At 42.7% G+C, this 27,671-nt stretch overlaps 1 protein-coding gene across 4 annotated transcripts in view; it reads left to right on the forward strand.

The window, feature by feature from the left end:
- Positions 1-820: 820 nt before the first annotated feature.
- The window catches only part of adcy2a (adenylate cyclase 2a), a gene marked incomplete at its 5' end in the record, with an annotated part of 106,300 nt that continues 79,449 nt past the window's right edge, over positions 821-27,671 (forward strand). For 3 of the 4 annotated variants that reach the window (XM_080767230.1, XM_080767232.1, XM_080767233.1), the window contains 2 exons: positions 821-1,375; positions 9,528-9,725. In XM_080767230.1, the coding sequence (XP_080623356.1) occupies positions 821-1,375; positions 9,528-9,725 (753 nt within the window). The remainder of the gene's footprint in view (positions 1,376-9,527; positions 9,726-27,671) is intronic. The other variant, XM_080767231.1, reaches the window with a different exon arrangement.

Genomic DNA, 27,671 nt, shown 5'->3' on the forward strand with positions numbered 1-27,671 from the left:
ATCTATTTCAACAAACCTGTTATTTAGGCAAATTGTTGTCTGCCTGTGTAGAGAAAGAGTTAGGGAAGGCAAGAGGGAGGGATGAAGAAAGGGTTGACACTGTGTGTGTGTGTGTGTGTGTGTGTGTGTCTATATATATATATATATATATATATATATATATCAAAAAAGAGAAAAAGAAGGGACTGCACACTCCAGGGAACAGAGACGGACAACTTACTGCATCTTATTTATTAGCACGACGCGTTTCGGCATGTGCTTTGTCAGGTGCTGCTAACTAGACTTGCACCTCCTACGGGTCTTTTTGGATGTGCAGGAGTCCCTTTTTTGTCTCATATATATAGACACACTCTTTCTCTCTCCCTCTTGTAATTGCATCATGTTTTAGTGCTGATGTAATCAAATTATGTGTCCCTCCCTTCTCTCTTTCTCTGCCTATATTTCCACATCTTCCCCGCACTTTTCTCTTCTCTTCTTCTATTTCTGCCTGTATCGCTCACACTGTATCGCTCACACTCTGTCTGTCTGACTCACTCTCACTCACTCACACACACACACTCACACTCACACTCACACTCACACTCACACTCACACTCACTCTCTCTCTCTCTCTCTCTCTCTCTCTCTCTCTCTCTCTCTCACTTGCTACCTTCTCTTGTTGCTACTACCCCTCCCCTCCCCCTTGGCCATCCCTCCCTCCCCTTTCCCAATCCCCCCAATGTCCCTCCCCCTCTCGCTCTCTCTTTTTCTTAACAGCCTCTGTCTCTGCGCTCCTGTTCATTCCCCATTCCAACATGTTGGCAGGAGGACGAAGGGGAGGATGCTCCGCGCTGCTCTCGGTGCGTTCCTGCCACCCTACCGGCCGGCGCACGCTGCCACTGCCTCTGCCTCTGCTGTCAGTTGCCTCCGCCTGAAGGACTTAGGAGAGGAGGCGGAGGAGGAACCCAAGGATACGTTGGAGATCAGGACCTCTCACCACAGGGGGTACAGGAGCGACAGCAGCAGGAGAGCGAAGTGGGGCAAGTGCTCCTCGTCCGTGGTAGAAACTCCTTCTGCCACCACCACCACCTCCTGCCCCGGAGCCCCTTGTCCCTCCTCTTCCCTCTGGGCTCCCGGATCCATGTGGCAGGAGGCGATGATGAGGAGGAAGAGGTACCTCCTGGACCGGACGGGGGAGTCGGCAGGAGATAGAGTTAGTGAAGGAGGGTCAGGAGTTGGAGGAGGAGGAGGTCGGCTGAGGAGGAACAGGTCATCGGACTGGCTGTATGAGTCCTACTACCGTATGAGCCAGCAGCATCCGCTCATCGTGTTCCTGCTGCTCATCGTTATGGGAGCGTGCCTCGCTCTGCTCGCCGTCTTCTTCGCTTCAGGACTGGTAAGGCAACTCACTCGTCAAGTTGCACAAACATGCACCTACTCATAGCAGAGTGTGTACAGACAGATGGTACCCCCACCCACCCCCTCTTGTTAGCACGGATTGTTGTATGCATGCATGCAACCCCCCTTGATAACAGTGGACTTTCTTGAAAATCTACTTGAGTGACGAAAAAACAAACTACAAAACAAATAAATGCTGAGTGTACAAAAGTTCTCTCTCCGTGTTACAAATGGCTGAATGAACAGATTTTGTGTATGAAGTTGCAGAAATATTAACTTGCATACTGTATACTCATGGAAGTTGGAACATACAGCGTATATAGTGCTTCCACATCCACGCTTCCACACAAGCACCCGTGCACAAGCACATAAATTGGCTTATGTGTAGAGTTCAGTCGACTATTGATGCACTCTCCCACATGCATGCGCACAGCATGCAGTCCCTGTTGCAGCAGTAATGTGAGGAGAAGACGAGGGCACAAGATGAAAGTGAGTGGATAAGGGGCTTGGTTATTGTCTGAGCTCATGGTTGACTGAACTAGAGAGAGGGGAGAGCTGGAGCGTAAAGAGCCAAGGTCTGTTTCCACCCAATCTCTAGGTCTCTGTTAGTCTGGAAAGGAAGGCATGTTAGATGAATAGAAATCACGCACACACACAGATTTGGCACTGTAATTAATATTTTTATTATTGCTTAATATTTCTTGTATTTATGATTCAGATGTTTTTAGTAGGAGAGGCTTTCCCATTGACCCATTCCCGATATGCGAGAGAGAGAGAGAGACACACAGACACACACACACACACACACACACACACACACACACACACACACACACACGCTCACAACACGTTGAATTGTGAGCTGGTAGATCGGTTATTTTTGGTATGCGACACCCACACACCCAGGCTTAACTCTCTACAGCACAGACGCCAAAAAACCCCCATATATTTTGTTTTATTTCGGGGTTTTTTTGTTTCTTGCATTAGGCGTGAACTGGCACCATAGATGGTAGAATGATTGGGACTTTGTGTGGCCTTGAGGAGGAGACAGGGACATCATGTGATTTCCATGCACCATCATCTGCAGCAGATGGATCATGGGTCAATAGCAGACAGAGTGTGCACATCCATGAAGACAAGTGAATCACTTCTGGATAATTAGGCTGAGCCAATCACATGGAAAACACAGCTATATCAATACAGCGAGAAGGCAAACCTTTTTTTTAAGTACATAGGCTATTATTTAAATCTAGCAGGTATGAAAATCGCCTATCTAGTGTATCTACAAACTCATGTGTCCCATTGCGACACCTTGGGAGCGGCTATTTTCCCTGTTTATGAAAATAATGATTATTAAATGAATAAATAATTAATTCGATTTTTTTTGTTTGACATTTTTCTATGTTCAGCCCATTTTCACAAAATTATTAGTTGTGCATCACCTGTGCCAAAGTTTTGCCCACGTTCTAGCAAGATGTTAAAGGATAATTTATAAAGGAAACAAGGAGCAAGGACAAGTATATATTTTTCCATACCGAAAAGGAAATATTCAAAATGTCATTTCATTTTGATCAATAGAAATCCACCCGCCATTTCATTCAAAGAGTACCAAGCACAGTGACACATTAAAAGCCTTAGTGTTAATATTATTTCCCACTGTGCACCATATCCTGGTAAATGCATTTTTGCCACTGCAGTAGTCAGTCCTCCCCAAAGTAGACCTTCATTGTATTTGTGGGTGGGCAAGAACGCAAGATTGTGGACCTCCCTGTCGTCTCACTCACTTTGCTGTCTCTCTCTCTCTCTCTCTGTCTCTCTCTCTCTCTCTGTGTCTCTCTCTCTCAATTTCAATTGAGAGAGAGAGAGATACGATAAAACAATACAATAATAATAGTAAACAGAGCTGTGTTACATTAACACTTTGACTAATACTATCTTGTGAGACTTGTGCATTTTCTGTCAGAGATAGTTAAACATCCATATAGGAGACGCTTTATACTTTTCAAAGTTGACAGCAGTATTTCACTGTTTTAAGCATGTTATAAACATTTGGTGGTTTTCAAACTGTCCTTGGGTGATTGTAATCCGTGGGAAGTATATGTCTCTGATGTCTTGGTATAGTGGACAGACGGTTAGGAAGTGTAGCTCAGTCTCTACCTCATTTTGTGTGCATAGTCTGTCTTCTCCTGGGAGCCAGGTCTGCCTATGGGGGGATTTCTCAATCGTAAGACTGTGTTCGCTGAGTCTATAAGGTTCGTAATCCATTTTGGAATTATATTCCACTAGTAGTTTTGGACTGGAACCAGTTGGTGTAAAGCTCATTGAGCATGTTGATGAACTCATTATGCATGTTGTGCTCATAGGGTGTGGGGCTGGGAGTGGTTGTTTTCAGAGCTTGGGCATAAGTGTATTGGGGTGTGGTTGGTGGTGCTTGCATGTGCGTGGATGGTGGTGGGTATGTGTAGTATGAGGGGGCGTGGCCGCGTGGGCCTGCCTGTGGTGCGCTGGCATGACCTCCGGGTGGAGCAGGGGGGGAGGGCTTGGCTGTAGGGTGGTGTCCGCTGGATGAAGGCGGGGTCTCTCTCTACTCTCTCTTTGCTCTCTCTCTCTCTTTCTCTCTCTCTCTCTCTGTCTCTCTCCATCCCACTGGCTGGTTGACCTAAATCCTGTGCTGATTTGGAGCTCTGTGCTGGGAGAGACAAAGCTATCCACAGCCCTTGGGGACCATCCAGTCGCGTGCATGTGGGGGGGGGGGGGGGGGACCATTAACATGAGGACCCCTTAGAAACGAGTTGCTACAATTCAAGGGGCTTTTCTACGGAGCCCCTGAGTGGCCATGGTAAGAAAAATAAATGATCTTGTTCGAAAGAGATATTATCTCGTTTTAACAAGATAATTATCTTGTTTGAACGAGATACTATCTTGTTTGAGCAAGATATCTCGTTTGAACAAGATAATATCTCTCGTCCGAACGAGATAATGATCTCATTCAAACAAGATAATTATCTCATTCAAATGAGAACGCGTTTATTATTATCTCGTTTGAACAAGATATTATCTCGTTCGAACAAGATATTATCTCATTCAAACGAGATCTTGTTTGAACGAGATATCTTGTTTGAACAAGATATCTCATTTGAACAAGATATTATCTCGTTCGAACGAGATCATTTTACCATGGCCACTCAGGGGCTCCGTACTTATCCTCTAGTGAAATTTCAAAGTAAATAAAATCAGAATGACATTGACATTGACAGACACTCTAAAAACAATTCGAGACATTTGTTAGACATTTGTTTGAATTTAAGACATTTGTTAGCCATGTGCAGTGGCATAGCACAGTATATGAGTGGTAGGAACACACCTGTTTTATTAGAATTGATTAGAAATAGACAGTACGAACAGATTCTGCAAGAGAATGAGAAAATAAATGAGGCACAACACGTTTTTTCCTCAATTCGCATTCACACCATTGGAAAAGCCCTGCTGGAATGGAGGTCTATGGCGTTATAGCAGTAGATAGTAATCACACACATCCACCTTGATGGAACTCTCCTGAAATTTTTATTAGAGCTCTCAGAGCTTTCAGGAAGGCAGTAGAGGAGCAAATCCATTATAAATGGTGCTACAACTGAACTGGGGCCTTATTCCTTAATAACTTTGGTCTTATAACCTCAGTGGCTTTTTAGGATATTACCTTTCTCTGTTTCAAATGCTGTATTTTCAGCAAACATAAAAATCTTCTATGAAATTTAACTATAGCACTAAGTGCCAATTAATATAAAATACAACAATTAATTTAAAAAGTAAACAAACAAAACCTGCTACTGAATAAACCTTACACCCAACCAACCAAAAGTAGTTTGAACTGACATTGTGATAGATAACTAGTGTGGCTAAAAATAAATATTTATATTTATAATAGGGAAAAAAGGCAGTTGGTGGAGGGTGGCACATATTGTATACTCATTACTCACTGAATGGGACGCTAGAGAAAAGGCCACAGGGTCACCAAAATCTGTCCGGTTCGTCCTACAATCTTCCAATTACATAATGAGATATTCTGTGTGCTAAGATGACTAATTTGGCCTGAGAGTGGTGCTAGAGGCAAGCCAACATAATGGTTTCTGTCAAATGGTTTGGATTCATCCTCCAGGGTTTCATGCAATCAAGTTTCATGCAATCTGTATATTAGAGGTTGAAATATCTTGTGTGTAAATGCACAATTTTGAGTGGTGTAACCACTCAAGCTATGTGTGTGGGTGGCTGGGTGGGTGGCTGGGTCTGAGGACGAGAACAGCATGGTTGTTTTTCACCACCTGTGCGCAACCTAACACACACACAAACACACATGCGGGACAGCTCGCCGGAACCGGCCAGGCCCCCTGGGTGAGGAGTTTCTGGGGGACAGACCTACATAGACAACATGGTACCTGTCACATAGCCAGAAAAACAAGGAAGTGTGGCTCGCTCTGGTGGGCGCAAAGTGTAGCTACTTGAATTTAATCGTTTTATTAGGTTAATATTGCTAAATGTTTGTAACCGTTTTAGAGAAGAAATAAGCCACACGAGGTCCCAGCTTACCGTGGATTTTATAATGTCTGAGAGGCGTAGGTAGATGGTAACCTGAGACCTCTTGTGGCTTATTGCTTTATTATCTGTGATGGACATTTGTTTTGGTTTCAGTGGTTGAGCTGCTAACAAATATTTTAGTATTTCAAATGTCTGACTCATCAGACATTGGTCTCACTTCCTTCCTGGACTACATGTCTCAGTAAGACAGCCCTCCCCCTCTGCACAAGGAGGGGCAGTGCACCAAAGCATAATGGTCATTGTAGGTATTCAGCATTCCAGTCAAACCCTAGTCCTAGTCAAACACACAGACTAAATTTTTTTTCTGTCCATAGGGTGCAAATTCCAAATTGTGCTACTGTTACCTACTACAAATACTATTAAAGGCGCAGTGAAATGAAAAAGAAGTTTTTCACACTTTTAGACCATATTCGTGGTCATCATATGGGCATACCTAACAATGGATGCCAAAAAAATGGGAAAATTCTCATTTCTGTGTGTTTTTATATCAAAGGTCCATAAAACGATTGTATTATTTATTAATTAAAACGAAAACGTGCTGCGTGATGACGTGTAGAGATACACATCGATAAAAGCCAATAAAAATGAAGCTCACCCGTTTAATTCCCCATATCTGCGCATCCGTCCAACACAGCTGCTTCTGATTACAGAAATCCTCAGTTTTTATTCCCATTCAAGATAACATCCAGACGGTGTATTACTCGGTTTCAACTTAATCATCACGCTAAAATATGTATCTGAAACGTTATAGGGTAGAAATAAGCCACATAACAGTAAACTGGTGTAGCTGGCCGACAATCTGATTTGTAAACAAACACACACCATGCGTGTTGCGGATAGCATAGCTACCGTCCCTAGCTACCGTCCCATCGCCTGAAGGGATGCGACACTCTGATTGGTTCAGAAACTTCAGACCGGTGTTTCATGTGGAAACACCATTTTCATGTTGTTCACCATTTCCGTTTCACTGCGCCTTTAACATTGAGTGACTGCAGTTTCATCCAGCGGTGAAATGTCGCTTAAAAGCAGTGTTTGTTTTCTAAGGGTGCGTTGCAGCTTATTCTGCAAATGCAGTGGGTTGAGGTCAAGGGCAGATTATGTTCTGCAAAGTGGCTTGTGGAGACTCCAGATTCTTGAAGAGGGAGAACAATCTGAAGGAGGTGAAACAGTATTTGAGTAGAGCCTGCTTTCTAACACTATTTGGTCTATTACATTTCTGTCAATGTGCTTTTCTCCATTTTGATCACTCACTTGTTTATTCAGTTCATCTCTTACAAGCATGTTATCTTTGTGAAATGTGAATGCGACTAAAATAATGTGAAATGTGAATCCATAGCCTCCTTCAAAACCGCTCTCAAAGAGCACATACGTGAGGGTGCATTTCAAAACTGGAACCTGTAAAAAAGTCCCCCTCTATTTAGCCCCTCCTATATACAGGTTTAATGTTTTTTAGTTCAATGTTTGTTTTAAAAACGAAAATGTACGTCAAATTGTCCCTCATTACGTCATATTGTCCCTCATTACGTCATATTGTCTCTTTATTGTTAATGGCATTACATTTAATTTTTTGTGTTGTGTTGGCACCGTTGTTTTACATCACCATTACATTAACTAATCAACATGAGTTAGACTTTAATATATTAGCGCCCCTCACTTCACACAGGTGTGATTTTTCTATACTGTTCACATTATTCCCTTTTTTCTAACTGTGTATTTGTATTTGATTGATGACTTTTATTTTTGTATTTTGCATAGATGTGTATATCTTTAAATGCAATCTGTTTATACAATTTTCACAATTGTCTCCGCCAGGGCCGGCCATGGCCGAGACTATGTTTTGCCATCCGTCCATCCGTTCCTACAGTATGTCTGTCTGTGAACAGCTCATCTCTGTCACCATTGGCTTGTTTGACGTGAAACCGTGCAGTGTGCACACACAATCCCTGCATGCCAGAACAGAACCTCGGCCCCAAATTTGTTCACATCGGCTTATTATAGCACCACCAGGTGGTCGATTTCTATTCCTACCAATTTTCTCCAAATATCACACAAATCAGTACACAGTATTCTCTATAGTCATGTGATCAAGACAGATCTGTTTGACTTTTCATATTCCATCCTGATTGGCTATTGGCATGTGAAGTTTGTATGAGTTGTTCACTTTGAACGAAATGCCTTAAATCATGCGTCCGGTTGCCGTGAAAGGCAGAGGAAGAAAAGCCACCCTTTTCACATTGTCCTTTTATAGCGCCACCAGGAGGCCGATTGTTGCCTGTGCAATAACTTTAATCAACATTAATCCCTCAAATTCTACTTCTACACTTACCTCTAAATTAGTCCGGCAGCCGGGCTTGTGGGGTGGGAAATTTGGTATATAGTATATTTTGTATATATTTTTATTGGCCTAAAATATTGTTACATTCATGAATCCACTTGCTGACCGGCTGTCGGTATTGAGCAATTTGTTTTATAGGGGTTTATGTGATTAAACATCCTATATGTGAAAATATCATTATGCTTTAAGTAGCATGTAATGTCAAACTAGGGGGTTTTCATAATTCTGAATCCATTCCAAGCATTAGTTTTGCACAAAAAAACTGCCATAGCCGTGGACATGTCACATGCTACAAAAAGCAAGTTTGAAAATCTTGCCTTATATAGGATGTTAATCGTAGGATCACATATAAACCCCTATAAAACAAATTGCTCAATACCGAGTCAGCAAATGGATTCATAAATGTATGTATATAGATTATTTATTTTAGGCCAATAAAAAAAGACTACCGGTATATACCAAATTTCCCACTTTAAACAAAAGAAGCCTGTCAGCTGCCGGACTATATTGACTGAATTCCGAACATTGCTGGCCCACAATACCCAAACCTGTGCTCCGAGTCTGAGGAGGACTTTTTCTAGTTCATTTATATTTACTGCTGCTATTTTTATTTGCTGGATATATTTCTGCCTTTCATTGTGCCACATATGCAAATATTTTTCTCCTCATGTGTTTGCATGGACTTTGCATATTTTATTTGTCTGCCTCCTCCGTTATGTGACTATGACATCGTTTTTTGGTAATTTGCATTCATTTAAACTGTTATGAATACACCTACACAGAAGGCGTATTTCTCAAAATGAGGTAAATTTGATGCTTTATTTAACATCAATCTGTATGAATGAGACAAATTAATAGTTTGATGTGAATTATTTGCGATGCATGTTTGGATTGTTTATGATCCCACTCCCTGTGTGTAAGGATATTTACCGTTCTCCCATTCCACGTTTAACCACTTTCAACCGTGTGTCCCTTCCTTTTCATTTAAGGAAAAACATTCCAACAATAGTTAAAATAGCATATCTATGAGCTTGTTTCGCTATTGTCGCCGTGCAACACCACAAGACGAAGTACGTCGTATAAAAGAAAGTTAAACTCTTCTCTCTGTCTCTCTCTATCCCTCGGTTCTGCTCTCAGTATCTGCCTCTCTTACACAGAATGCTTCCTCTCTTAATTAACTTCTTCCACTGACCTCAGTTGTTTGTTTGTTTCCTTCTCTTAGGACATCGAGGACCATGTGGCCTTTGTAATCACCGTTCCCACAGCTATGGCCATCTTCCTGGCTGTATTCGTGCTGGTCTGCATCGAGTCTGTCTTTAAAAAACTCCTGAGGGTTTTCTCCCTGGTCATCTGGGCCTGCCTGGTTGCCATGGGATACCTGTTCATGTTTTTCGGGGGCATCATCTGTCCTTGGGATCAGGTAAGATGAGACTTTTCATTTGCTCTTGATGTCCTCCTATATATACCCCTCACTGATTTGGCCACTTTGTGACACGCTATGGTGCAGCAATATTACTTTAAATCAATATCACAGCTGTTGAAGAATTTTGCCTCGATTATTTTAATAGCGTACGCAATGCGTTTGTGAGCTATTATTGTACGCCACCATTGTATAATCAAGTATAACACAAGGTTACGTGGTTTAGCAGACTAATCAATTTAGTCGATTATAAAAGATCTGAAATTAGTTTTGTGACGATTAGTGAAAATCTAAACCTGCTTCTTGATTATTCAATTAACCGACAAGGTTGACAATTTTTTGGTTATAAATATCTGCTTCGATATATTTTCTTCAACTTCATACAGTTCGATGTCGAGATAGTTGATTTGTGTTTCAGCATTCTTTACCTATACTAGTCTCTCGAGACAGACTACGGCACAGACAGACTTTTTTTTTTTTGCCAATGGGTTTCCAGATTGTTCTTTGCCAAATGTCAAGGCCATTGTTACTATTTCCTTTATTTGGGGTACAACTTGACTCAAACTTCATACATGGGTTCAGTATCAAGAAAGCTTGACGTTTGTCAGCATTGTGCAGGTGTGTTATAGCTCTAGAACCTCATTCTCCGCTACTAGCTCTGAGATGAGCTTCCAGGAGACTTCTGGACCAGCAACAGGTCTCGATTATTATCTTTATCAGCACACGGTATCCAAAAAGTGACGGTAGTCCAGGAAGCAAACAGATGTCTGCAATTTGAAAGTAAAAAATAAGCGACAGGTTGTTTTCTCATTCAACACCTTGGCTGTGTCAGTACTGCTGCAATTTCCTGCAATGAGAATACATGGCACAGGCTGACTAAATAAGTGATTTAAATATGTTTCAATTTGATTTTATGTGCTGTAATTGTGCTATATTTGTTGGGTTGTGTGGCAATGTGCCACAGAACTTTGTGTTTGTGTTTTGCACAGTAAATGTGGTGGAGCAGCGAGCTGTTGTTTGTAGTGCGTGCATGCGTGCGTATAAAATTATTATTTTCATCAATTTATTATATCCTGCCACACTAATAGCCAGCGCAACACCCCATCCTTTGTCTGCCTTCTCCTACCAAACCACACCGTTTGAACACATCTCACCATGCACAACACCAACTGCGTGTGTGTGTGTGTGTGTGTGTGTGTGTGTGTGTGTGTGTGTGTGTGTGTGTGTGTGTGTGTGTGTGTGTGTGTGTGTGTGTGTGTGTGTGTGTGTGTGTGTGTGTGTGTGTTGTGTGTGTGTGTGTGATAGATGATATCAGATGATATTGGTTGTTGATGCTTGTTTTTGTTTGTTTGCTCGTTGTATTACTTGCGCTTTCATCTTTCAAACTTCACTGACGTGAAGAGAAAGTTAAGCCACTGATCCAACTATATGATGTACTTGTATTTTTTCACGAACAAATATCAATAACAACTCCACGATTGCTACCAATTCATGTAGCGCCTACCGGTCCCAATTGCTTAAGGCATTGTTGCAAAAGGTCATGATGAAACATAATACACATAATTATTATGCTTTTCCTGATGTGTTAAAGCTCTGAGTCTGAGTCTGAATGTGAATTTGAAGTCTGTGATAAAAGGGGATCTGGGGTGGAGTCTAATTATAAGGAACATGGATTAATGTGAAAAAAGAGGTGGCCTAGAAATGGGGCCTGTGGTTTCGATTTGTATTTAATCTCTGCACAGAAATTCCTGCCCTATATTCTAAATCATAGATCTTCAACAGGGGTTCCAGGACCCTAGGGGGTCGTCAGAATTAGTTTAGGGTGGCAGCCAAATTCTTGAGGGATAGACTTGTATTAATTTATTTTATTTTAAATGAAAAGAATCAATTACTCGCCGCATGAAGCCTTGAATTATTTTGTCTTTGGCACATTCCTGAGCTCTAATTCAGTAATTGAGGACTCTGCTGTGGTAGGAGACCAAAATTAAACTATATAAAAGGATAATATAAAGTCCAAAAGCATACTGATGATTCAAGTTAAAAAACAATGTTTTAAATATGGTTTGCAACTTTGCTCTTGTTACGATCGGTCTCCTATTAACTTCAATTAGTCAAATATTGGATTATTGACTCAGGAATGCGACAAAAACAAATCTCCATAAATTCAAGGCTTGGGGTAATTACCGTAATGGTGAAATATTACTTTAATTCAAATATCTGAAGATATACAGTATATGTAACACAAATTCAACATATGGATTATCTAGCAAACCTATTAAGTTGTAAACAAACAATGTTGACAGTTCTCTCAAATTAATTAATGTGTCGTGGCCTTTATTTAACATTAGTTGAATATGCAGCGTGTTATACAATGTGGGAGTGGCTCCCTGCTTCATCTCTCTTTTAGCTAAGGATATGCTTTTCGTGTAAAACATGTAAGATCTCTGTTCTAAATCAATGTCTCTTTTAATGTTTCAGTGGTTATCTGGTTTATCTCTGTGTACAGTCTGAGATGACGGTAGACAGACAATTACACTCTCGTCTGTCTGTCAAACCAACCGCAGGATAGTAACACTTGTTGTTATTTTGAGAGAGAAATGTGCCGCAATATGAATACATTGTATATATTTTATTTTGATGGTAACTGTTGTAGCCTATATTCGCAATATTACAATCAACAAAACTATAGCTTTGTCATATTATTGACACAGTGTTTCCGTATTTATAACTGTCGTCACACAGTGACGCTGGAAAATGGCGACCAGAACTACGTCAACCTAAGCGAGTCTCCGCCCTGTGCTCGTTCCTTATAGCAGGGGTTCTCAATGTTCTTGCCTGGGGACCCCTGGACATGCTGCCCCGCCCCCAATACATTTTTTGCTTTTTGTGTTTGGCTTTTGTGCTTTTGAACTTATTGATAGTCACAGTGAAGACAGACAGGAAAGAGGGATAGAGAGAGGGGGAGAGACATGCAGCAAAGGTTGTCATGAACGGGACTCGAACACACGACACGCTGTCAGGCAAAATCCTATATGTGGCATGCGCCTGGACCACTAGGCCAGTAGGCACCCCCTCCCCAATACAAATTGACCGCTACAATAGCTTCAATATTAGAGACAATACATCATGAATAAATTCTGAAAGCAGGTAAACAAGGAAAATGTACTATGTGTACTATGTAAACTCTTAATTTCCATTTTCCAGCCATTCTGTTTTTGTTCCTTTTTTTAATAATCTGGGGACCCCCCAAAATAATTTGGCAAATTGGCAACCCCCCGAGGGGTCGCGACCCCCAGGTTGAGAACCCCTGCCCTATAGAACACTGGGTACTTTTGTATGTCATTCTCATCCATATTCTTGCCATTTTGAGGTCACCAGCGAACTCGTATACATGCAACAGCAAGACGTATTGGAGGACTGCTGTCCTACAAAGCCAATGTGCAGTAACTACAGGAAAACAAATTGGCCGATAATGGGTTTAAATGTGTTTGAACTGGTCAGTCAAAAGAGATAATGGCAAATAAGTGATATTGATCTTGAGGTAATTGTTTATCCCCCAAATTCGCAGTGTGTCCAAAGACTTAATGGCACTTTGGCTTTGAAGGGCAGTATGGTATTTTCACTATTTTTTGAATTTATATTGTAGAGCAGATCTTTGTTTTGGTGGTCTATGCTCCACTTTGATGCTCAAAAATAGAACCGAGCTTTGAAAGACCCGTCAACAGATTTTGGGTTAGAGGGGATCTTTGGTGTGTCGGATCTGCGTGTGCATCCCAACAGATTTCGACGTGCCCAGCCAAAACAATGAGTACATTTCTTGACGCGAGTATATGACACTTCCTATCTGTCAGGGCCTTCACAGAACCGTGAGGTCGGAGATCTCTGAGCACTCTAGGGAGGCTTAAATGGCAGCTGACTCCCAGACTCTGGTATTTATACAGCCATGCTCTACCCCATGAATTGAATCAAAGTGAAGCTTAACCTATTGTGGAAGGCTTCCTTTCTTAGGATATTCTAATGTCTCTTCTACCTTATCTGTGTATAGCAGGCACAGACAGGAACAGTGACAGGAGAGAGAGAGAGAGAGAGAGAGAGAGAGAGAGAGAGAGAGAGAGGAGGGGGGGTTATCTGGCTGGGGGATTACTGGTGACAAGGCACAATCGGTTTTGTTATTGCTGTTTGGTTTAGCTGTGCTGTTGTTCACAACTACAGGAGGAATGACTCTACATGTAGAATCCTCCGCCATAATAGGAGGACGTCACATAACTCAGGCAGAGTTCCAGGTGAAGACAAACTGTGGCCAGGCGTTTACTTGCAAACAGGAAATATTTCAGTGCATTTCATAGCCATGCACATTACAGCACCATGGGACCACTAGTAGTGGCGCTCAGTGTACATTTATTTTACTGTATTGTAGCCTACTGGAAAACATGCACTGTACAAAATACCCTTTCATGATTGCTATGAATTGTGGAATGAAATGTAGCGCAAACCTGATTACTTGTATTGTTGCTAAAGATCCAGATGAAATCACATAATTATTATGCCTTCAGAAAGTAGTAGAGCAGCGAAGCAGTAACATGTGAAAGCATCTTACAATGAGCCAAAGCAAAGTGGCGACCTGAACAATATTTTCAGTATCATCTTTCAATATTTCATCTTTCAATATTGTTGCAGTCATAACTGAAGAGAAGGCCATACTGTGATTTTACCATCAGATGCAAGCAGTATTTATTTTGTTGACTAAGACTAAAATACTAAAAGACTAAGTAATATTTAGTCGACTAAGACTAGACCAAACAATTTCATGAGAAATGGTGTGTTATTCAAAAGACTAAGATTAATCAGAATTAATTCAAAATGAACACTGGATACAAGTCAATGATAAATACACAGATTAATATATGGCGAGGTCCCCGTATATGTTAAGAAATGTTTCAGTAGGGTATGCAAAGTACAGTTTTTCACCAGAGCCAGTGTAACAGATGTGAGCCATCCTGCTTTTAAATAATGTTGGCAAGGGATTATTTACTTAAATAGGAGACACACACACACACACACACACACACACACACACACACACACACACAGTGGAACTGCCTCGAAACCAGTGTCAATCTGACAACCAATCTGAGGATCCCTGCCTAATAAGACAAATATGCCTTAAAACATTATACTTGCCCTCTATAACTAAAATAAAAACACCTTAAATATTTAGTTTCTTTCACAAATAGAGAATCTTTTATTCAATAGGAACTGCTCCTGTCGCATGTTGATGATGTCAATATGTCCATGTGTGGTCCAGCCCTATGGAATATATGGAATGCACGTGCTAGTAAAAAGTATTTCAAATATTGCTTTGATGCTCATATTATCCTTCGTAAGTATTAAGTTGTTTATTATTAGCATATGCATTCCATACATTCCATAGGGCTACATAATATGGACATATGACATCGTCATCTTGCGACAGGAGCAGCTCCTGGAGTGAAAGATTCTTTATTTATGAAATAAATAAAATATTGAAGGTGTTTTTATTTTAGTTATAGAGGTCAAGTATAATGTTTTAAGGCATATTTGTCTTATTATTGTGCAGGAGGATGCTAAACGCACACCAGTCTTAGTAGTGGTGCCAGTTCACGGCAGAAACATCTAAAGAGTTTAAGTCTTAAAAAGACAAAAGAGTGGCTGCACACACTGATTGCCAAAGTGCCGATTATTCATTAGGATGCAGAGAGAAAACTGCCTTCTTCAGGGTATATCTGTCTTATTAGCCAGGGATCCTTTTAAGCAGCAGACAAATCATGTCTATTAGAAAAGGTTCCCCTTCATCAATCTAGAAAGATAGAGTGCTTGTTTTTGCCTCGGTCATGCCTCGTGACATCATGTCTCCATAAATGGTCCAGCCTTGTGACATCACGTCTCCATATATGGTCACGCCTCGTGACATCATGAAGACCCTTAGATCTTCATACTGTATATGGTGCCTCGTGACAGCTCCATTACGCAGCTATGTGTGTCCCTACATACTGTAGTACATATGCGTGTCCCTGTGTCTGTCCGATTACGGAAAGCTGCAACGGTAACTCTCATTTCTCATATAAAATATGTACAGTCAAACAGCGAACAATGACCAAAGCACCGCCCATCAACACATTTACAGCTATTAACATAAGCGGGGAAATTATCAAAATACTTTAGTATACACCTCATGTGCATATGTGGCAGGAGTCATTTAGTTCAATACTTTAGTATACACCTCAGTAGTCCATGTGCATATGTGGCAGGAGTCATTTAGTTCAATACTTTAGTATACACTCAGTAGTCCATGTGCATATGTGGCAGGAGTCATTTAGTTCAATACTTTAGTATGCACTCAGTAGTCCATGTGCATATGTGGCAGGAGTCATTTAGTTCAATACTTTAGTATACACCTCAGTAGTCCATGTGCATATGTGGCAGGAGTCATTTAGTTCAATACTTTAGTATACACCTCAGTAGTCCATGTGCATATGTGGCAGGAGTCATTTAGTTCAATACTTTAGTATGCACTCAGTAGTCCATGTGCATATGTGGCAGGAGTCATTTAGTTCAATACTTTAGTATGCACTCAGTAGTCCATGTGCATATGTGGCAGGAGTCATTTAGTTCAAGAACAAGCATATGGGTGGTCATGGAGTTTTCATGGCTACCAACAGCACAAAGGCTGGCCACGTCACTGCCTGCCTTTTGCAGTGAAAAGATCCATCGACTCACCATTTCATTCATTCCTGCTTTGTGATTACAAAGCCTTAGTCAGCTTCATCAATACTGACCTTAGAGAAGAGACTGCCACTGTATATGCTTTGAGATAATGTTGGTGAGAAACGCTGTCATACGGAAGAAATTATCCATTAGCGTTTCCACTTTATTGCTTTTCCTCGTTCAACTTTTGGCTCATCTTTCATTGAAGGGAACAGAAAAGTGACTTCTTGTTGCAATTACAAAAAAGCATGAATAATGAATAATACATGAGCAGGTTGTCAATAACTGGAGCTAAGTTAAAAGGACTGCCGAAGCATTAGTATTCTCTTAGCTCTTGGCTCATGTACTTTAAGGCCTCTGATGAGAGAAACTGGTCAGCATGGTAAAAGGGATAGTATTATTCAAATTCAGTGCATTATTTCTCCACCAAAGTAACTCAAATTAATTCAGTCTAATTGCATGAACAGTGCGATTTTAGCACACTGGCTACATTTACAACACACGCACAGTATGTGGTCATATTTCTTTAGATATTTGTAGTGAGACAGAAAACTACTGTAAGAGGCTTTTAAAACATGTCTCCAGCTTGACTCACACTGGGGACATTGTGATTGCGAATGCAATGAGCACTTACTATGAGACCTAGCAGATCATGTCTGTCTGTCTGTCCGTGTGTCACGCTTTTGTGCCCATATATGGAGCTGCTTTGGGGACTCCTTATATGGTTATGGCTGAGTCATGGTGACATGACTGGCGTGGTCCAACTTGTGCCCATATATGGAGCTGCTTTGGGGACTCCTTAAATCTTAAAAAACCCCAAATATGTACGAGCTGCGTTCGCTTCCCGCGTTTGCGCGTCTTACTGGTTATTACTCTACCGGCCTGAACGAATACCAACACACAGTCACCCCGGGGCAAATCGGAGGTATTCACCTGGTATTCCTAAATAGCTGTGGAGGAACTTTGGCTTTTATATTGGATTCATTGCAAACAGACTTTTGGGGTGAGCCTTCCAGTTACCCCCTGAACAACTGGTTTCTGACCTTTATATGGCACAGATGGTTTCATTGATTTCTACATCTGTGCCATGAAGCAGTTATTGTGCTTTTATCAATGCAGCCTTAGATGGTCTTAGTCCACTGATTTGTAACTGAATAAAGAAGACACTGGTACCGTACTGGACTCTTGCCCAATTTCTGCGTAACAGGGTTGTGAAAACCAACCAAAAGCTATTTTCGTGCTTGGACACACAAAGCTGTCTATAGCCCTGCACACACCGTCTGCGAACGCCGCGCGTCAAAACAGCCGCCTCCGTTATTTTCAATGAACCTATCGCACACCGGCGGCGTCCGACGCGTGCTGACGCCTCGCCTGACACGCCGATACACTACTGTTCTATTTTCCAGGCGTTGCCACGCGGCAACGCCTGTTCCGCGTCGCTGCGCACCCGGTGTGTGCAGGGCTTATAGGAGTGGTTGCATCACTCAATAAGTCAAAGGTTGCTTATAATAAGCAGACACTGCCTGAAGGAAGCAAAGCACACACACAAGGAGCCACAGTACCTTGGCGTGGAAAAAGGCGGATACACTACATCCTTCTAACATACACATGTGAAATGGTACAACTTATTTGTACCAGCTGATTCAAACCATTTGTCAATGCAGATGCCAGGGTTTGACAGCCAGCAGCAGTGCCTCCAGCTTGGCCATGGTACTCCCAACGAATACAGTTGACAGTTTGTTTACTGGTGGGAAGCCAGCATGTGATGATTTCACGTCACTTTGGATTTGACTTGCCCTTTGATGTGCCTTAGGGGGGCACAAGAAGTTTAAGAACTACTTGTCTACGCCCTCCTCCAATGGTAGGCAGCAAGATGGACAGTACACGGTTGAGAGAAAATGACGTTGTTGTTATCCTGGACTCTGTCCCCTCAACAGAGCCACACTTTCAATGTATTCCTCTTTCTTCCTCCAGCATTACTGCTGTCTCATGTACTGCATGTTTATCAGTCACACTGTCTGCATTTATGTCCATTTCTTATTCTCTCTCATGTTTACTCTGCGCCTTTCACAGCACTGTACATTGTCATCGATGTGGAATCCAAGTCACTTACAGAAACACTATCTCTCCTCGATGTCACGTTCCCACCTGTTAGTTTAGAATTGGTAAATGGTGTATTTATATAGCGCCTTTATCCAAGGCGCTTTACATAAATTGTGCATTACATTCACACACACAGTCATACACCGATGGCGACAGAAACCATGCAAGGCACCAACCAGCACATCAGGAGCAATTAGGGCCCTGATGAAGACCGTATAGGTCGAAACATGTCGGTTCAATAAAGTTTTCCTCCTTTTTACATCAAGTGTGCCTGGATCTCCGCTTTATTCTATATCCAGGAGCAATTAGGGGTTCAGTGTCTTGCTCAAGGACACTTTGACACTAACTCTGGGGGAGCCCGGGTTCGAACTGGCAACCTTGCGGTTACCATCCGGCCACGAGCCACTGCCGCCGCCGTTTAGCGAGGTGTTAAAGGTGATTTGACTGGTTGAGCTGGCCGACTAAATTGGCATGTGATTATTAAGATGATATGCCAAGATGTCTCTTGGACTTACTGGATTACTGAGAACACATTACAGGATAAAGAGAACTGCATGCGCAATACCAGCAGCACGGTCACTGCGTGTGGTCCACCTCTTAGATGAGAGAGTTTGCTTCCCGCATCTTCTGGCATTTATGTTGCATTATTAATGCTGCTCCTGTACTGTAGATGGTCTCACTTGACACACAAGCATATCCGTTTCCTCAGCAGAAAATTATTCAACATGCAGAATACGTCATCCTACATTAAATCTCTCTACGTACGTCTATGTCTGTCGGTACATCCGTCTGTTATTCACGTATCTCTGGAATCGTCCGGCCGACCAACTTCAAATACTCCCTAACAAAATTAGAGTTTGATAGATTGGATCATTTAGGCACTTGGTCTTAATTAAACTTGGTTTAAAAATGGGAGTTGCTTTTGTTGTTTTGGTGGTTGCTCGCCATAGAATCCAGACGTGGTGTGTAGGCCGAACATTTACTATCAACCAATTAGATTAATGAGCTGCTCTATGGATCTCTGGTCACCAGGATGTTACAGTGCAGTTGCTAAGTGGGTGTCAACTCCAGAAGAAAGCAGTAGGGGAGGGAATGTAGAAGTCAGAGTTAATTAAATGCTTTTGGTACTGTAGTGAGGACGGAGACAACTATGGGAACATAGGGAATAAAAAGGTGTTGAGAATGTAGGTGTCATTCTTTCAAACAGTGTCACCTGACAACTAGTTTAAGCGCATTAAGAATGTTGGCTTTTGGCCTGTGTCTCGACTCTCTTATACAATGCTGTCATTACCAGCAAGCAGGGACACGTGTTACTGCCTTTCACTGTAGGTTTATATTTGATAATGCTCTGTATGCCACTGAAGAAATTACTTAGCTTCTTGTCATGGAGTTGCTAAGATACCACCATGTGATGTGCTTTAAATAACTAGAATAATTAGCTGAATGACAAAGAACACAGTTACTGTATATACCCTGATTATAATGTGCTAACATCCTTTAGAGAGAGCAAAAGTAAAGACATAAAGACATAAAGGCATTTTGCCTTGCATTGTATTTTACATTGCCCCATTCGCACACTCATTCACTCACTGACAGTGGAGGCAACCATGCAAGGCACCAACCTGCTCATCAGGAACATACTGTGGTTCAGTCTCTTGCTCAAAGACATTTTTACTTTGATTAGGATCGAACCGGGAACCCTTCGACTCTTACGTTCTGAGACACTGGATTTATGAATTAACCACATGAGCTGTAGCAACTGGGGCTAACATTTGGTGAAAATCACAAGATCTACAATCTCCCAATGTCGTATCAATTAGTTAAAGGGCCACTTCACCCCTTTTGCAACCAGAGCTTATTGTAATTGCGAATGCAGCGAGCACTTACTATGAGACCTAGCAGCTCATGTCTGTGTGTGCGTGTGTCTGTGTGTCACGCTTTTGTGCCCATATATGGAGCTGAGTGATTTGTTTGTGATTGATGCAACACACTCCATATTTGGACGTATAGCTGCTTTGGGGACTCCTTATATGGTTATGGCTAACTTAAAAATAACTTAATTTAAATATGTACGAGCTGCGTTCGCTTCCCGCGTTTGCGCGTCTTACTTGTGATGTTTAGGACACAAGGAACACTTTCTTTTTTTGTGTGTGTAATATGTTTTTTGAATGGTGCAACCACTCCTACAACCAGCAATGTCCGTGTTCACGTGTATCTGAGCACCAGTATATGACTATTAGTACCAGTAGGGGTGCTGTGCCAGAAACAGAGAGAGAGATAGTGCTGCTCTGTTGCCTGCTAATGAGAGAGTGAGAGAGAGAGAGAGAGAGAGAGAGAGAGAGAGAGAGAGAGAGAGAGAGAGAGAGAGAGAGAGAGAGAGAGAGAGAGAGAGAGAGAGAGAGAGAGAGAGAGAGAGAGAGAGAGAGAGAGAGAGAGAGAGAGAGAGAGAGAGAGAGGAGGAGAAGGAGGGGAGAGGGGAGTTGCACCACTCAGTTCACACGGGTGTGATTCTTTCTAAAAATATTTTAGTTATGAAGCCATGTTCATGAGGTCATGAACATGGTCTAACTTCCTTCCTGGACTACAAAGTCACACCTCCATGCAGCCTCCTCCCTCTCCACAAGGAGGGGAAGTGCACTGAAGCATTATGGGCATTGTAGGAATTCAGCAATCCAGTCAAACCCTAGTCAAACACACATACTTCTGGCCATAGGGTGCAAATTTCAATTTGTGTTACTGTTATCTACTACAAATACTAATAACATTGAGTGTCCTGCTGTTTCTTCCAGCGGTGAAATGTCCCTTTAAGTGGTCAAGAGTTACCAGGAGAACAAACCAATGAGGGCCAGAGTCATATGTAATTTCTGTGACTGTGGCCAGTGCATCAGAGCAGATGTGTTGCAGCCAGCCTGTCTCAATAGGCTCCATCTGGAGGCAGTCATCAACTATTCTGAAGAAAATCTATTTTTACTGAGCAATACATCAGCCATGAAAATCCTGAGACACGATGAGATAATGGAAAGCACAGAATCAATACATTATTATAGGGTCCCTTGAACTAAAATAAAATAAACGGAAAAAATATATATATATTGTACATATTTTTCCTTTTCTTTTTTTCAGAAACTAAGAAAAACTCTTAATTTCCTCATTCTTTTGGTAATTAATTAGGGTTGGCAAGAGTGAATGGCCGCACTCAGAGTGAAAGGATGAGTCTGTTTTCTATTTCTCCATAAAAAGATAATTCCGCCCTAGCCGTTTTTTTTTTACTGAATTATATTGATAATGTGTATATTAACCTAAAACAATAAAATAATGGTCACTGGTGCTTTAAGAAAAATCAGTTCAGACGACAAAAAACGTCTGAACTGAGTGGTGCTGTTGGGGTGTCTGACTAGTGGGTGTCTGACTAGTGGTTGTCTGACTAGTGGGTGTCTGACTAGTGGTTGTCTGACTAGTGGGTGTCTGACTAGTGGGTGTCTGACTAGTGGTTGTCTGACTAGTGGTTGTCTGACTAGTGGGTGTCTGACACGTGGGTGTCTGACTAGTGGTTGTCTGACTAGTGGTTGTCTGACTAGTGGGTGTCTGACTATAGTGGTTGTCTGACTATAGTGGTTGTCTGACTAGTGGTTGTCTCACTATTGGTTGTCGGCTCACAGCTTCCCACTCTAAGCTTCCCAAAAAACTCAGCTTCCCATCATGCACCTCAGCACCTGTGCACAGTGTGAAGCTCAACAACGCCACTTTGTCACCTGTTGGTACCATAAACATACATACATACATACATACAGTACATACATAGTATACATAAATAGTAGGCGGTCCTTGCGCTGGTTCTTCACTATGCGGATGTCATGTCCTGTCAACACTTTTCACATCCTCTAGAACAGATAAAACTAACAAAATTTAAGAAGAGATCTAGCGCAAGGGCCGCTACGGAGGGTAAATCCACTCAATCGGTATGGAAAGCTCGGTGTGTTTATTTTATTATTATAATTTTTTCCAGTAGAACAGATAAAACTAACAGATAAACAGATAAAACTAACAAAAAATACATTTTTGCGCGATTTAAGAAGAGATCTAGCGCAAGGGAAAATTGGAAGGGTAAATCCGCTCAATCGGTATGGAAAGCTTGGCGTGTTTATTTATTTATTTCCCAGTCACCTTATAAGCTGGGAGGGAATTCGTAAACAAGTTTGTGTACTTGGTGACGAACGCACCACTGATGGGCGCCGGCATCTTTGTTGTCGTTAAAGGGGGCTTGCATGCACGTGGGGGGTGTTGTGGTTGAGAACGGCTATGGTGTCATCGGTTCAGGAAAGATGCGTATTTGTTGTACACTCGGAGACGCAAGGGTTGCGTCTCCAGATTTCACTCTGGGACCCAGTTTAAAAAAATTGTGTATTCAGTCACCCAAAACGCTGGTTCCGTGTCAACAAAACGGCAATACAATGAAATGCTTTTGCGAATACACCTAAAAACATCTCCATGTGTACGGGAGAATGCACCAGAGGGGTCAGTCAGTGCACGGTGCTAAGCTTGCTAATAAAAAGGTTCACTTTCACTTAACGTGGGGTGAAAGGAGATAAGGACCTCTAGAGGCCACTAGCGGGACTTTAAGACTCTTGTTTCTATTGATTTGATATCAAGTTGAGAAATATATTGGCCGCTATTCTGTGTAAACTTCCATACAAGCACTAACAAAACATCCCATCAATGCTGAGAGAAGTATTGTGAGTCCTAAACCGTCACTGTGGCATGTGACATTCCTAATCTATAGAAACACTCACTGACAACAACTATGCTGCTGGTAGTATGTCATTGGACTGCCATTTAGAACCAGTAAGACGCGCAAACGCGGGAAGCGAACGCAGCTCGTACATATTTGGGTTTTTTTAAGATTTATTTTTAAGTTATTTTTTTAAGTTAAGTTATTTTTAAGTTAAGTTTTTAACTTAGCCATAACCATATAAGCCAAGGAGTCCCCAAAGCAGCTATACGTCCAAATATGGAGTGTGTTGCATCAATCACAAACAAATCACTCAGCTCCATATATGGGCACAAAGGGGGGACACACACACAGACAGACAGACATGATCTGCTAGGTCTCATAGTAAGTGCTCACTGCGTTCGCAATCACTGCGTTCGCAACTAATATTTCAACGGGGCACAGTGGGCCTCACAGCTAGAAGGTCCTGGGTTTGATTCCCGCTCGGGGCGCTGTGGGCGCTGGCGGCGTGTTTCCTCCCCCACGTCATCAGTGTCCATACCCGAGGCGGGGTTGGCGAAAGGGCCTTTCTGTGTGGAGTAATCCTGGTCTCTAAACTGCCTCCCCCTGGCCAGCCGGGGCGCCTGATGGAGGGGAAAGGAACTGGTTGGAATAACGTGTTCCTTCCACGCGCTACGTCCAACCATGGGAAACTCCCCCCTGTCAGGTGTAAAGGAACAACTTGGACCCTCAGGCATAAAGGAAGCATGAGTTCAAGTCCGTTGCTCTCCCCATGTCCCCCATATATGGGGACTAGGTTGGCGGAGGGTGTGTAGAGCCCAGGATCACATTAGATAATTGACACTGTAATGGGTTACACAATTGTGGGATAAAAAAACGGAAAAAAACCAACTAATATTTCAAAATGCACCCATAGGTGAGGCAATAAAAAGCATTTATTTCTTGCACCAAACTGTGCTCTAGAACAAAAAAATCTTCCGTATTTTGTGTTCTTGGGAATCTTGGCTCAAGGCACATCAATTTCTCAAGCCGTCTCCTCCTTCACCTTACCCCTACATTGCTATACTTGCAGCTACATTCATATATTTTTTACATTGTGTTTGCTGAAGGTGAAGTGAGGTCAGAGGAATTTGCCTCAGTGCATAATGGGTCCTCTTCAAACATGGACCGTTCCCATCCTCAAGGCATCTTCCTGCTACCCTCTGCTCCCCCCCTCCACCCCCCCGCCCCAGATTAAATTATGTAGTTTACACTTTCCCTTTCAGCTCTGGAATCAATTGGATGCTTATCCCAACTACAGCCTTCCCTTGATGCTGACAGCAGGGAAGGGTCTTATCTTTGTGGGCCAGCCCCTGCCCTTGCTCTCCTGGCCCCTGTCTCTCTCTCCCCCTGTCTCTCTCTCCTCCTGTCTCTCTCTCCCCCTGTCTGTCTCTCTCTCTCCCCCTGTCTCTCTCTCCCCCTGTCTCTATCTCCCCCAGTCTCTCTCTCCCCCTCCTCTCTCTCCCCCTGTCTCTCTCTCCCCCTGTCTGTCTCTCTCTCTCTCTCTCTCTCTCTCTCCCCCTGTCTCTCTCTCCCCCTGTCTCTCTCTCCCCCAGTCTCTCTCTCCCCCTCTCTCTCCCCTCTCTCTCCCCCAGTCTCTCTCTCCCCCAGTCTCTCTCTCCCCCTGTCTCTCTCCCCCTGTCTCTCTCTCCCCCAGTCTCTCTCTCCCCCTCTCTCTCCCCTCTCTCTCCCCCAGTCTCTCTCTCCCCCTGTCTCTCTCTCCCCTGTCTCTATCTCCCCCAGTCTCTCTCTCCCCCTCCTCTCTCTCCCCTGTCTCTCTCTCCCCCTGTCTGTCTGTCTCTCTCTCTCTCTCTCTCTCTCTCTCTCCCCCCCTGTCTCTCTCTCTCCCCCTGTCTCTCTCTCCCCCAGTCTCTCTCTCCCCCTCTCTCTCCCCTCTCTCTCCCCCAGTCTCTCTCTCCCCCTCCTCTCTTTCCCCCTGTCTCTCTCTCCCCCTGTCTGTCTCTCTCTCTCTCCCTCTGTCTCTCTCTCCCCCAGTCTCTCTCTCCCCCTCTCTCTCCCCTCTCTCTCCCCCAGTCTCTCTCTCCCCCTCCTCTCTCTCCCCCTGTCTCTCTCTCCCCCCCTGTCTGTCTCTCTCTCTGTCTCTCCCCCCCTGTCTCTCTCTCCCCCTGTCTCTCTCTCCCCCAGTCTCTCTCTCCCCCTATCTCTCCCCTCTCTCTCCCCTCTCTCTCCCCCAGTCTCTCTCTCCCCCAGTCTCTCTCTCCCCCTGTCTGTCTGTCTGTCTGTCTGTCTCTGTGCGTGCCTGAGTGTCTCTGTTAGGCTAGGAGTACTGTTCCTTCATAATGGGGTGTACATGGAAAAGGTGTTGCTCTTCTATGGCAAATAAGATGTTACTTAAAACTAAACTAAAAATGTAAAAACTGTCCCTCACTAAGTGAAACTAGTCAGGCAGGAGGGAGGGTAGACAGGTTGGCACTAACAAGGAGTGATGGAACAGGCAAATAGGAGAGGTGATACCATAATCTTGATCTTGCAATAATGCTGTGAAGAAAATTATTTGAAGTAATGGCTGATGACAGATGTAGGTAGACTTTATGTTTAATAAAAGACCAAATGCAATCACAAGCACATTGGAGGAGAAATTGAAGAGAAGCAGTTTGCAGTTCGGCAAGGTGTGAAAAAGGCCTTTCTGTGTGGAGTTTGCATGTTCTCCTCGTGTCCCCTAGGGTAGGTACCCTCACAAAAACATGCAGTAATCCTGGTCTCTAAAACTACCTCCCCCTGGCCGGCCGGGGCGCCTGATGGAGGGGAAAGGAACTGGTCGTAATAACGTGATCCTTCCACGCGCTACGTCCGGCCAGGGAAATTCCCCCCCTGTCAGGTGAAAAGAAGCAGCTTGGTCTCCTCATGCATAGAAGGAGGCATGAGGTCAGTCCGCTGCCCCCCCCCAGTTTGGCAGAGGAAGTGTAGCGCCCAGGATTACATTAGATAATTGGCACTGGGTGAAAAAACTGGGTTGCTAAATTGTGGGATAAAAATTATAAGGAAAGAAGAAAAAGAAGGGTGTGAAGACCTTTGCCCATTGAAACGTTCTTTGAATATTATGAATATTACGAATATTCTCTCATGATAGAGCGTGAATATTGAGTGAGTGTGAGCACTACTGGTTTAGAAGGAATATTTTGTAGAATCGGCCCTAGGTCTTAATGGGTTAGATATCACATGCACTCGTCCTGCTTGCCCGTTGATTCGGCTCTGTGAGACTATCTCCACTGCCTGCTCAAAAGCTAAACTAAATTGACTACCCATTCCGTCTCTGTACCTTACACAGTAGGCAACATTATTGACATTACTGCCTTGCATTGGATGTGTAAAAGTGTCTAGTTATTTGCTTGATTTATGGTTGGCAGAATCAATTTGTTTCTCTGAAAAGGTTTTTCAAAAACGTTACAGAGGCTGTAGTCAGGAAGGCCAATTTGAAAATACTAGCACTTCATGTCAATATCTGACTGTCAGCCGTCAGCCCTGAGATGTGATCCCTTGTACCGTGCATTTAGCTGGAAATGCAAAGACTATACCAGGCCCTCATATAGGGTTGAATGGAATGAAATGAATACACATGCACACAAACACACTGCACAGTACATGCATATACTGCTTATACTTGTGCATTTACCTACACAAAAAATAAAACACATACTAGTATATGCTTGCACGCACACACGCACCCCAGCCCCCACTGTAAATATCTGTCTGTAAACACATATCTGCAATGACACTGGACTTAAAGCTTGAAGTAATCAGACATTCCATCTGTGTAATTCGTTTTATGAACCTTACTCCAGGTCCTTATCAAGAAAATTATCCATGGGTCTGTGGTGGAGATTAATGTTCAGTGATGGTCTGACCATGAAAAAGCCCTGTCCAGGATACTTATTTACTTGCCTTGCCCACAGTGAATGGAGCGCCTCACTGCTTTATGACTGCCTCACGCCTAAAAAAAGCCCCTTCCATTATCCTGCTATAGTATTATCCTGCTATTCATAATTCAATTAGCAACATTGGATTTTAGAACATTAATAAAGGAAAGCACGCTAGACTCTTAGTAAATTATGTTGGCATGTTAGATGATATTCTACGAGAATTATCATCTCTCCCATGGGTCAGGAAGTCAGTTGCTAATTACTTGTATGAATCAGTGCATACATTTCTCATTAACAACATTAACAAATCCAAGGAGAATATTGTATAGTCTTTCCATTGGCCTTGTTCCTGACACGTTATTTTCATCCATCCATCTACAACCCGCTTATCCGTAGTCGGGTCGGAGGGCAACAGCTCCACCAGAGTGTTCTTGATAAGTCACTAATGTT

The sequence above is a fragment of the Protomyctophum bolini genome, assembly GCF_963924005.1.
Source record: "Protomyctophum bolini genome assembly, chromosome: 7".
Taxonomy (NCBI): domain Eukaryota; kingdom Metazoa; phylum Chordata; class Actinopteri; order Myctophiformes; family Myctophidae; genus Protomyctophum; species Protomyctophum bolini.